This window comes from Apus apus, chromosome 5 (assembly GCF_020740795.1).
Source record: "Apus apus isolate bApuApu2 chromosome 5, bApuApu2.pri.cur, whole genome shotgun sequence".
NCBI classification, from domain to species: domain Eukaryota; kingdom Metazoa; phylum Chordata; class Aves; order Apodiformes; family Apodidae; genus Apus; species Apus apus.
The window spans coordinates 17368422-17381576 of NC_067286.1; the positions used below are offsets into that span (position 1 = coordinate 17368422).

General features: G+C 39.9%; 1 protein-coding gene across 3 annotated transcripts in view; it reads left to right on the forward strand.

Annotated features, from left to right (window-relative positions):
- The window catches only part of TOLLIP (toll interacting protein), a 30535-nt gene that overhangs the window by 863 nt on the left and 16517 nt on the right, over nucleotides 1-13155 (forward strand). For 2 of the 3 annotated variants that reach the window (XM_051621057.1, XM_051621056.1), the window contains exons 2-3: nucleotides 9975-10124; nucleotides 12833-13015. In XM_051621057.1, coding sequence (XP_051477017.1) covers nucleotides 9975-10124; nucleotides 12833-13015 — 333 coding nt within the window. The remainder of the gene's footprint in view (nucleotides 1-9974; nucleotides 10125-12832; nucleotides 13016-13155) is intronic. The other variant, XM_051621059.1, reaches the window with a different exon arrangement.

The following is a 13155-nucleotide window of genomic DNA, read 5'->3' on the forward strand; positions in this document are numbered from 1 at the left end:
GTTCTGTTGTCTAGTTTTACTTTGTGATAATCTTGCCCCACAATGATCTTGTTCTACTGTATGGTTTGTAATTGCAATATAACGTCAGCTCTCAGTTGACGTGCTGCTCCTCCTGTCTGGAAGGATTTGCAGTAATTGACAGTATCGTGTTGCTTTGCAGGTGAATTACGGGGTTTTTTTAACAACCAATTTAAACTGCTTTATCTCCTAGAAGCAGTTACTTTTTATGTGTGTCTGTGCCTTGATGAATTATTAAACTGCTGATTTTGAAAAATTGCCTCACTGGCTCTTGTTATCTCTTCACGGTAATATTGTTTGATCATCAATTTAATTCCTTAAAACGCCTTCTTTGTCTAGTCTTCCATAGTAGATTCCTTTTATAGTGGATTGTGGTAATGGCTGGAATTAAAGTTAAAAGTGGAGAATTAAGGTAAAAAAGTGAAATAAATTTTTTGTTGTCTCTTGGTGGTATCATGAAAAGGCAGCTGCTGTTCTGGTTGAGTCTGTCGGTAGTTGCTATCCCCGGAGGCTTGGGTGTTTGAGAGCTGATGGCATGATTTCACCCAAATAGAATTCTGTCAGTAAGTAACAGGTTTTGCTGAAAATAATATAAATAATTAAAAAATAATTAGAGTTCGTTTTTTAAAAGTAACTTCACTTGTAGTTACTTTTTAGTTTATGGTTGAAGAACGTTGGGGAGATTGAGGGAATTGATGTGGGAGTAGGAATAGAAGGAATTAGTAACAAACTAAGTGGTTTGGCTGAAGCTGAACAGTAGTCCTGTTTTGCGGCGAGATTAAATGGCTCAGCTATTTCTATCTCTGAAATGGAGTGGCATTTCTTTTTGAGATAATTTTTTGTTGATATTGTGTGGGGTATTTTCAATATCTGTTTGTTTTAGCTTGATAAAATCTTCCTGGATTGAGACTAGATTTGGGTTTCTTGGACATGGCTATAATCTTGCAGATGTTTGAATATCATAAACTGCCTAGTCTGTCCTAAGTGTTGTAAAGGAATTGCATCTCAGTGCTTAGAATGTTAATGTTCTAGAAGTCTTATTTTAGAAATACCCATGTACTCCTCTACAGTGTCTTTGCAACCTTTTTTTACTTAAAATTGATTGAAGCCTGAAAACAGAAGCATCTTACAATTTTATCTTGTACAACTTGGGCTTTTGTGGGGTTTTTTTTTGTGTTGGGCGGGGTTGTGTGTTGTTGTTTGGTGGGTTTTTGCTGTCGTTTTGGGGTTGTTTTTTGCTGTTTTTTTGTGGTTGTTTTGTGGGTGTTTTTATTGTTTTGTGGTTGTGTGGTTTTTTTTGTGACTTTGGGTTTGTGTTTTTTTGGGGGGTTGGCTTTTGTTGTGGCTTTTTTTTTTTCTTAGGTATTCCTAACATTGTTGTGCAAGCTTTTCTTTCTTGTCTTAACCACTTCAGGTATTTGAATCTTTTCAAATTTATGAATAAATTTTGCAACATTAAGCTGCCATTCCAAGGTGATTATATGGATATGGTATATGCCAGCCTTTTTAATTCTCTCTAGAGCTTAAGATAGCATTCTACTTGTTTGTAGATATGCATCTGCATTATGAATGAATTGACGCTAAATGGTGCTAAAGGTTTAGTAAACGTTTTCTCTTCAGTGCTGCAGAGAACCTTTCTGTCTCATTCTGTTTGAACAGGCAAGAAAATACTCAAGTTTGTTTCCTGCGTGTAAATAAATGAAGTATGATGCTATACTGTTGTCAGTCTTGTTCTTATACTTGTGCTTTCTAGTTTGCAATCATGTTTGTTGAGTAATTAAACTTTCTGATTGTAATTAAGTTTTGCAGGTGAAATAGAACTGCAGTTCATCCTGTTTGTAAATATTCTGTTGGAGTATAGATTGCTTTGGCTGTCTTCAGGATGCTATGGAATTAGTGTGTATTCACATTTTGTGATCCTTTGAAAACCAAACAGCTTTTGAAATCTGAACTATAGCTGAATGTATAAGGGCTGCTAAAGAATACCTTTACCAAGTGAGAGGTATTAATAAACAGTTTGATCAGGCTTCTGGTTAAGTCTGAGACACCAAAATCTTGTATTTGTGATTCCTTAGCTAGCCAAGCACACCCAAAATTAATCTTAGTGGTTATTCATCATGCTGGCAAATATGTCCTCCAAAATTAGATCAAGTACTCGAGCTAGGACTAATTGTATTTTTGCTCCTCATTTCCCAAGTAATCATTACTCTGATGGTTGGAACTCTTCTTCAGGCCTTCAGACTACTACCCACTTTTGGTCTTTCGGGTGGATAGTGATGAAGTGGTAACAAGAATGTCACAAGCCATCAAGAGAGATTTCAGGGCTCTGGGGCAATTGGTGAAGGGATTGGAAGAGCAAGTTGTCTTCTCCTCCATTCCTCTAATGGCATGGGTTACTATACAAGATACCAGGCTTGCTGACAACAAATGGAATGCAGCTGTCCCAGAGGGGGAAAAGGATCCTGGGGCAGGAGTTAACAGTACTCATTGTCAGGACTTTAAACTGGATTTGAGGGGGAAAGGGGATAAAATTGAGCTTGTGGAAGGGTCCGGCATGGCCTGTGCCCACAATAAGGTGTCAAGATCATTAACTCATCTGAAGTGCATATGTACCAACGAACGCACGCAGCATGGACAACAAAGGGGAGTGGAAAGCCGTGATGCAGCAGAAAAACTATGACATAATGGCTATCACAGAAACATGGTGGGATACCTCACACGACTGGAGTGCCAGTGTTGATTGCTACCAGCTTTTTAGGAAATACAGGCAAGGAAGGAGAGGCGGTGGGGTGGCCCTGTGTATTAGGAATTGTGATGAATGTCTAGTGCTAGACTGTAATGATGACAAGGTAGAGTGTATTTGGATCAGGATTAGGGGCAAGGCCAGCAAGGCTGATATTGCTGTGGGAGTCTGCTGTAGGCCCCCCAGCTAGGGCAGTGAGGTGGATGAACTGTTCTATAAACACGTGGGTGAAATCTTGTCATTTGCACTTGTCTTTGTGGGCAACTTTCCTGATGTCTGCTGAAACTATAACCCAGCAGAGAGGGAACAGTCCCAGAGGTTCCTGGAATGTGTCGAAGATAACTTCTTGACCACAGCTGATGAGTGAACCAACCAGGCAAGGTTCCCTGATAGACCTGCTCTTTGTGAACAGGGATGGGCTGGTAGGAGATGTGACAGTTGGAGGCCTTCCAGGATACAGTGACCACGAATTGTTGAAGTTCTCCATTCTTAGAGATGCCAGGAGGGAGGGCAGCAAAACTGCCATCCTAGACTTCCAAGGGGCAAACTTTACCTTGTATGATGCCCTGATTGCCATAATCCCTTGGGAGTCTGTTCTGGAGCATATAGGAGTCCAGGAAGCCTGGGTGCTCTTCAGGGAGGAAGTCTTGAAGGTGCAGGAGCAGACCATCCCCACATGCTCTAAGGTGAGCCAATGGCATAGAAGACAAGCCTGGCAAAACAGGGAGCTTTGGCTGGTGCTTAGGGAGAAAAAGAGAATCTATGGTCTTTGGAAGAAAGGGCAGGCCACTCAGGATGACTACAAAAATGCTGTGAGACTCTGCAGGGAGGGAATTAGAAGGTCCAAGGCCCAGCTAGAAATTAATCTGGCCTCCATGGTTGAGGATCACAAGAAAAGCTTTTATAAATACATTAACAGCAAAAGAAAGATCAGGAAGACCCTCCAACCCCTATTATATGTAGGGGGAAACTGTGATGAAGGATGAGAAAAAAGGCTGAGGTGCTTAATGACTTACTTGTCTCTGTTTAGTAGCAGCACCAGTTATGTTGAGGGACTCAAACTCTCTAAGTTAGGCAACAGGAACCAGGAGCAGAGCAATCCCCCCACAATCCAGGAGGGGTAGTCAGTGACCAGCTACACCATGTAGACAAATCTATGGGGCCGGATGGAATGCAACCGAGAGTACTGAAAGAGCTGGTGGGGGTGCCACCAAGCCACTTTCCATCATTTTTCAGCAGTGCTGGCTGACTGTGGAGGTACCAGCAGACTGGAAGTCAGCCAGTGTTACTCCCATATGCAAGAAGGGATGGAAGGGTGATCTGAGTAATTATAGGCCTGTTAGTCTGACTTCAGTACCAGGGAAGCTGATGGAGCAGATCATCCTGAGTACCATTATGCGGAACAACCCGGTGATCAGGCCCAGTCAGCATGTGCTCATGAAAGGCAGGTACTGTTTGACTAACCTCATCTCCTTCTACAACAGGGTGACATGCTTATTGAAGGGAAGGCCTGTGGATGTTGTCTGCCTTCACTTTAGCAAGGCCTTTGACTGGGTTTCCCACAGCATTCTCCTTGAAAAGCTGGCTGCTCGTGGCTTGGATGTGCCCATGCTTAATTGAATAAAAAACTGGTTGAACGGCTGGGTCCAAAGAGTTGTGTTGAATGGAGTTATGATGTGGCCAGTTATAAGTGGAGTTATGAGTGGAGAATGATGTGGCCAGTCACAAGTGGTGTTCCTCAGGGCTCAGTGCTGGGGTTGCTCCTGGTTGACATATTTATTGCTGATTTGGAAGAGTGGATAGAGTGCACCCTCAGTAAGTTTGCAGATGGCACTAAATTGGGTGAGAGTGTCGATCTGCTTGAAGGTAGGGAGGGTCTGCAGAGGGTTCTAGGCAGGCTTGACCATTGGGCCGAGGCAAATAGCATGAGTTTCAATAAGGACAAATGTCAGGTCATACAGTTTGGCCACAACAACCCCCAGCTACAGGCTTGGGAAGGAGTGACTGGAGAGCTGCCCAGCTGTGAGGGACCTGGGGTGTTGATTGATAGCCGGCTGAACATGAGCCAGCAGTGTGCCCAGGTGGCATCCTGGCCTGCATCAGGAATAGTGTGACCAGCAGGACCGGGGAGGTGACCAGCAGAACCCTATGCTTGGCCTTGGTGAAGCTGCACCTCAAGCACTGTATGCAGTTTTAGGTGCCACAGTATAGTAAAGACATTGAGGTGCTGGACAGAGTGCAGAGAAGGGCAGCTAGGCTGATTAGGGGTATTGAGAGCCGGGGCCTATGAGGAGATATGTAACCAAACAGCAAAAATCTGTAAAGGTAATAAACCGAATAGCTGTTATATCCTTTCTTTTGTCCATCTCTCAATTGTAGTTCTGAAGTAGAGCCCTTGACTACAATTCTACATGAGTTTGACTAGGGATGTGTGGTGCTGTAGCAAGAGTTCTATGGTTCATAGAACAGTTTAGGTTGGAAGGGGTGTGAGGAGGCTACATAGTCCAACCTGTTGCTAAAAAGTTGGTCAGTTTTTCGTTCAGACCATGTTGCTTGTGCTTTGTCCAGCAGGATCTTCAAAACCTCCAAGACAAGAGTTTTTGCAGTGTTGAGGGGAATTTGTCCTTATCTGTGGTTGTCTCTGTGGTGTCCTCATTATTTCATGTCAAACCTCAGTTTCAGTTTGACAGTGGAGGTGGTCTTCCTTCCTTACATCTCAGGAGAGAACCTGGCTCAGTTTTAAAGCCACTGTAAGGTTCATCCCAAGTTTCTTCTACTCTAAGCAAATCCTCAGCCAGTCATCACGAATCCTGTGTTACAGCCCTTTTCATGTGCTATCTTGGTGGATCTTTGCTGGGCTGACTCAAGTTTATAATTTTTCATGTACTGCTGGGCTCCAAATGGGTTGCAGTATTCCAGATGTGGTCTAATGAGTGCCAAGTAAAGGAAAACAATCACTTTCCTCAGCCTGTTGGCTAGTGTTTTTGTTGATGTGCAGTATGCTATTAGGCTTCATTGTTATGACAGTGCTCTGCTCATTCACATTTAGCTTGCTCTCCACCAGGGCCCTCATGTTTTTTCTCTGTAGGGCTACAGCCCTGCCAGTTGTTCCTGTGCGAGGGATTTTTCTGTCCAAAGCACAGGACTTCGCACTTACGAGATTCCTTCTAGTGAATTCTTCTGTCTCTGATTGTTGGTCCAGTCCTTAAGTATACCAGTCATTTCCCCTCAAATTTGGTGTCATCCTCAAAATGGGTGAGGGTACATTCTGCCTTCACCTCTCATTACTGAGAAGGGAAAGTATTAGACACAAAAATTAATCTCAGTACAGATCTTTTGCTTTAACAAGCCTGCAGTGTCATTAACCACTGAACTTCACATTCTGCGCTCAGTGACCACGCCAGTATTTCATCCTTCTAGTGATCCACCTCTTTAGATTGTAGTGACCCAGCTTTGATAGTTCCTTGCTCTCTCTGTATTTACAAATTCTAATAATTTTAGTGTAGAAGGCAGTTGGGCTCATTAGGCTTTTTAAAATTTTTTTTTTTTTTTTTTTTTTAAGCATAGGTAAAGGCTGCCTATTCCTAGTCCCCTTTTTTTGTGTGTCTAGAAATGGCTTCCAGAAAGACTTGCTCTATGAATTTCTTGGCAACCAAAGTGAAGCTGACCTACCAGTGATTTCTTGCACTTTTGAAAGCTGGGTATGAAATCTGCCTTTTCTCCAGTTATAGGAGACATCCTCTGATCTCTGTGACCTTCTAAAGATGATAGAGCCTTGAAAAAATCTCATCTAGCTTTTTCATGACCTCTGGATGCATCCTATCTGGTCCTACTTTTTTCTTTAGTGAGCAAAGCATAGAATAATAGTTCAAAATTCTCTGTCATTCACTTATTCTTTCTTAAAAACAGCAAAAACATTTAAGGGGAGAATGGTTAGAGTTTTTTTTTTTTAGTAGCTATATGTTTAAAACTCTTTAAAATGAAACTTCTTTGAAGACTAGTGTCTTCACTAGTTTCTAGTTCACTAGAAACTTCAGAGTTTCTAGGTAATTGCTAGTGTGGAAACCTTACTTACAGGTCCCTGAATGTATCGTATCTCAGCATATGGTTCCCTAAATGAGGGCGTTTGTGGTTGTCCTTGGCTTTGCATTGCCTTTTTCCCTCTTATGTAGGTACCAGCACTTGATCATTTACTGAGGTAAGGGTCCTGATTATTTCCTCATCTCTTCCCTTTAGCTCCAACACTTGTTTCTTTTTATTCTCATCAGCCCTCTGCACTAGCGTAATTTACAATTGGCTTGGCATCATTTAATGTTGGACAAGAAAGTGGATTGAAAAGAAATAGAGAGGTGAGCCTGAAACAGCTCAGTCCTAAGTTAGCTTAAATAGCTGTAGAACATCACACTGCCTTCAATTTGAGTAAGTTGATTTTTTTTATATACATGCAGTGTTTTTCTTTGAAAAACTAGCTATGTTCATAACATGTATTTTTGATATGTAATGCTGTCAGTAAAGTTTATTAGCAAGTAATTACAAGGCAGTCTTACCATTTTTATAAAGACTACCTGCTCAACATTTGTCTTCCAAATTGTAGTTCTATTATAGCACTGTCCTGCTTGAAAAGAGAGTTCTAGTAAAATTCAAATGTTAAATTGAATTAATTTTTTGTTCTGCTGTTAATGGCAGAGCAGGTTTGAGTTTCACATTCTTCCTTAAATATTGGTACAGTAGAGTCAAGTGCATCTGATTTAAAGTGCATTTGTCTTAAAGTGGCTGCTGAGTAGGATCAGTGCTACAAGCTTGTCACTTATGTTCCCTTGCCTTAAGAACAAAAATAGTCATTGAACTCTTATCTAACTCTATTTTTCATTCAGGTTTGGAGGAGGCAATTGTGTGTCTGCTTTTAAGTGCTTTAAGGAAGACATAAATTATCCTGTCTTCTTTAGAGAAAGAAATATCGAGCCCTACTGATTAGTCTCCATCACTATACAATCAACTAATAGTTAGCATAAGAACTTCCTGAGTAGTGTATTTTCCTCAATAAGCATCTCTCCTAGATATTATTCACCAGGACTTGTGTACCAGATCTCAGTCAGAGCAGAACATTTATGACGGGAGTGTATGCATCTGTTGTTCCCCACTCTTCTTCTGGAGGGGTTTACCACTTGAATCTTTTAATAATTTAGTTACAGTAGCTGTTTTCAGTTTCTCTGTATGTCTGCTCTGCAATTCCAGGATAAGAATGTAGTATTATGTGAGATAACTGTACGACCTAAAATGCTAGGAAAACTGTGGTCTCCATTACCTTACAGATTTTGTTTGTCCAGTTTGGACTTCAATATTGAGACTACTTTATATATTCTGAAGCAGTATTTGGGTGACTTAAATAAAATATGAAAAATGAAAGATATTATTAGACTTCTTACTTGTTGTGAATGAATTAAGGTCTCCAATATCTGTGTTAAGATGGAGACAAAATATTCTATCCTGTTTTTTGTTGATAGAGTGAGCTTGCACATACGAGAATGTAATTTCAGGGCTGCAGCTACCACTTCTGGCTATGGGAAATCTTTATGATGTTGATTCTTAGAAATACTAATAATACCAGATTTGAAACTTCCTGGAGGTCAAGGTGGAGGGGACATGCTGTGCTGTAAATGCCATTGCCTTGCTAATTCTGGTGCCATTTCAAATCCTTCCTAAGTGGATTATGTTTTATTTTAAAACTAGCTCCTTTTTAAAAATGTATTCTAATGAGAAAGCTGTTACAAGAATGTATCTAGTTTCCAGTCTAAGTTCAATAAGCTTTTTAAAAAATATTACCGCTACCTTTTAGGTTGGTCTTTGCCCTCACTGCCTTCTTCTTTTCCTCCTCCCACGTTTTAAAATCTTGAAAGCATCCTAAAACTATACAGATAAGCAAAACTGCTTCTCTTCTTCCTCCCAATATGCAACAGCAGGCATTCCGTACTTTCTCCTTAGCTTTTTTGATAAACTTCCTTTCTGGCATATAACACATATTGTTGCAAGGATCCTGAGTCTCTCAGATAACAAGTAATACAAAATGTGATTTAGCAAGAGCTGCAGTTTCTATCTCCAATATGCAATCTTGACATGCAAGAGCTATCTAATCTTCAAAAGCTGTATCCTAGAGGCCTGTTAACTTCTTAAATTGCGTTCTGTAGGCATGCATCTGCCAGATACACAATTGAGTAATCTTGCCTGGAATTGCAACATAAGAAATTGCACTGTCTTTTGTCTCAGTGTGGTGGGCAGTTCTGTATTCAATATGTAAGCAACTCAATGGACAACATAAATGAGAACAGCTTAATTATATATTTTCTATGCTACTTTATTTGCCTTTTAAAATTTATTATTCTGGTGTGCTTGTTCTTTTAATGATATAATCTCTCTAAATGTGGTACTGATAATGTTCACAGAGCATTGAAAACCTAGAAACAACCTGAGTTGTTGCATTGCCAATAGTAGAATTGACAAGTAATAGGTAGAAACTTTTTCTTCCTTTATTGTGAAGCTAACAAAAAATACATACTAATACATGCTGATTCATATTGGCTCGTGATGGAGTTCCTCTAGTGTTTTTCTGCTTTGAATATTTTGTTTTGGATCTTCCATTATTGTTTTCAGTGGTGGGATTTTGTTCCAAAGGTTAGTTGCAGGCTGGCCGTGTTTAATATTGAAAAAGCATTAGGATATATTTGTATGTTGAAGGATTCTTAGTTATGGTGAAGGATTCGGTTCATATGAGACACTGCCCTTATGATCTGTCTTGAAGGTGACTGTGAAAGTGACCATTTCAGATGAAAGCAGTGTACTGTGTCTTGCCACAGGAATGACTGAATGCAACATGAGTGATGAATAAATGAAAGACTTGGGTGCCATCAGATGGTGTATGTGACTTCTATATGGACTATTTCAATGTTTGGTTGCAGAGCAGCATTGGTTCTGTAGTCATATTTTTTTTTTCAGAAGCTTATGTTGGAAATTAGAGTTTTTGAAAGTGAGTATCAGAACATTTTTTACGTGAGTTGACATTTTTGTCTTTGTTTATGCTGTCAAACCTAGACTGAACTCTGCTGAATGTTTTTGCTAAGCTTTTGTTTATATTCTGCTTTCTTTTTCATTATTACTCATTTTTCATCATGAAAGTGGAAGACTTAAGTTTGAAGGTTCTTTCTTTCTCCTTTTTAAGGTGTACGTTGGTGAGCTTCCTCAAGATTTTCTTCGTATTACCCCAACTCAGCAGCAACAGCAAATCCAGCTGGATGCACAGGCAGCTCAACAGCTACAGTATGGAGGGACAATGGGTACAGTAGGCAGACTCAGCATTACTGTAGTACAGGTATAAATTGTACCGTCTTTGTACAATTAAGTAATTGTAATTGATTAATACTGTTAATCTTTTTTGGTTGGTGGCCACAAAAACATTTTCTAATAGAATCTGAGTTACTAAATTACTTGTATATAGGTAATCAGTAATTTTTAAAGTTTCTGTAGCTTCACGTTTTAGTATATCAGCATTTTGTCTAGTTTGATAGCTGCATCGTGCATGGTGCAAGAATTTCCTGTAGAGCTTGCTATTAGAGTACATAATCGAATAAACTCGTGTGTTTTTTTTTACAGTGAACAGGTTTCTCTGAAAACTTCTGGTAAGGCTTCCTATAGAAACACTATTGGAAAACTTTAGCAGTTTCAAGAAGATTGCAGGGAACAGCAGTTGCCTTACGTATTTTTTCCTTATGTGACCTCTCTGTTCCATCCCCTTTTCCTCTAATGCTTTTGCTGTTTTAACTAGTGCTTTCTGCAGGCTTTCTTTTTAATTACATGTGAGTAGTCCTTGCTCTTTATTTTCCACTTCTTCTTTTCGCTTGCTATCCTTTCTTTTACCTCTTCGCAGTACTGTATTACTGCATTCATTATGCATAAGATTTCAGGTCTTAAAACTTGTCTGCTAAATAAAATTCTGTTTATCTACATTAGCACACCAGATGTCCTTCATATTAATTAACACACCTCATCTGTTTAGAGAATTACTTGAACACACCACTTGTAAAGACATATGGAAGACATCTTAAACCTCAAATTTAGCACCAAGCCTGGAGTAGTAGGCATATGGTTACAGCTTCCATGGTGAGGTCCTTATTGGGGAGTAAACCTATATAGGGTCTCTCAGGAAAAGGGGTACTGATCCTGCGAACTTCTTCAGTCTGTCACAGTCTCTCTGAATATCAATAGAACCCTGTGGTGTCCCAAGAGATGGTCTTCTCTACCTGTCTTGGAATTTAGGCAAGAATGGTGTGTGAATCATGGCTGTGTGTTGAGGCATGTGGCATTTTGGATTAGGGCACGTATTGTGGCATAATTAACCGGTGGAACGTGAAAAGCTGATTAAGTCTTTTGTATTTAAATATGCATTGATGAAGTATATAGAGCAACATGCCTTAATTCTCTTACTAATAAACTGGTGTAGGATCAGAAAGTGTTTTTGGGAAGATAATTCACTGCTTATTTTTTCTTGCAGATATGTAGGAATGGTGGTGGTGAGTTTTTCTAAGGAGGGTTGATTGCATCCTTTTAAATTATTAGAGACAATTTATATTATCTTTTTTCTTTTGGTGAAGTTTTATGGTAAACTGCTTAATCTCAGGACTTCACAGTCTAGACAGTTTATAATTTCAGTGCCAACTACCCTACTTGAATTGTTAAGCCCGCATTTACAAGAAACAGTTTGAGACCTTTCTCAGCAGCTCTGATGTATGAATTTTTGAACCAGCAGGTGCCCTAAAGGAGAAAAGGGATTTCCAGGCCAGAGCTGCAGCCATTGTGACTAAATCTTATGGAAGTCTAAGCCATTCCAGCTTTTTAACTGTCCTGTAGGTGTGGGGCATCCTAGGCACCATATATTGTCACATACCTATAAACACAGAACTACAGGCTGCTTAGTACAGGTCAGAGAAACAGCATGTCCAGAAAGTCCAATTTCTACTTTGACCTAGCTGTGCAACAGCGCTCAGTGTTGTCATCAACTTGTGTTGTTCTATTTCTCTGTTGTTACATACATCTGTATGTTGGAAATCTTCATAGAATCATAGAATGGTTAAGGTTGGAACCTTACAGATTATCAGGTTCCAACCTCCCTGCTATAAGCAGGGTCACCTCACACTAGACCAGGCTGCACAAGGCCTCACCCACCCTGGCCTTAAAAACCTCCAGGGAGGGGGCATCCACAACCTCCCTAGGCAACATGTTCCAGCACCTTACTACCCTCATGGTGAAAAATTTCTTCCTGATGTCTAACCTAAGTTTACCCTCTTTTAGTTTAAAGTTCTTATCCCTTGTCCTATCAATACCCTCTCTGGTGAATTGCCCATCCCCAACTTTCCTGTTGGCCCTTCAGGTAGTGGAAGGCCACTATAAGCTCTCCCCAGAGCCTTCTCTTCTCCTGGCTGAACTGCCCCAACTCTCAGCCTGTCTCAAGCCCTTTGATCATCTTCAAATACAAAAACACTGAATTAAGTAAGTTTTAAAATAATTTTGTAAAGTATGATCTACTAACTTTTACCTGAATTGAATTACTTTTGCAGTTGGTGCTTTTGTATTGTGTGATACTCCTGAAGCCACTGGATTTCTGTATTTCATCCTTTAAAAGTACTTCAGTGAAAATGTACAGACTACCTATCACATCAAGTTTATGATTGTATATTGGAGAGCAGATACCCAGGCAAAAATTGAACTTATTACTATTTCCTTGTAATTATTTAACTTTTGGTTTGGTATGAGATAACTTGCTTTGGCTGTGGTGAAGCTGTATATTTTCTACAACAGACATGTTAAAAAGAGGTTCCCTTTTCCAGGTCTCTCAGACATTTAATGGTGTCATTGGCATATGTTTTAAGTTGAATGCTGTTTTCCTTGATTATTTTTTTCCTTCCTTTCTATGTCATAATTGCACCTAGTCCTCAATTCAATATTTGATTCTCTTTGTGAACCAGTAGTAAATAACTTCATGGTTATGTAAAAATTACAGACTTACAGGCTTTTTCTTTTCAGGCAAAATTGGCAAAGAACTATGGAATGACTCGCATGGATCCATATTGCCGAATACGGCTGGGGTATGCTGTGTATGAAACTCCAACAGCGCATAATGGAGCCAAAAACCCTCGCTGGAACAAAGTTATTCAGTGCACTGTTCCCCCGGGTGTGGATTCTTTTTATCTAGAGATATTTGATGAGGTCAGAACTATGATAAATATCTGCTCTCCCTTTTCCCCCATCCCGTTTGGGCTGAGATTTAGGAAAATTTAGCAAGAAAGGATTGAGTTACTAAAGGCTGTTTCTTAGTATCATGTCCCACAAAGTGGACACAGCTCCCC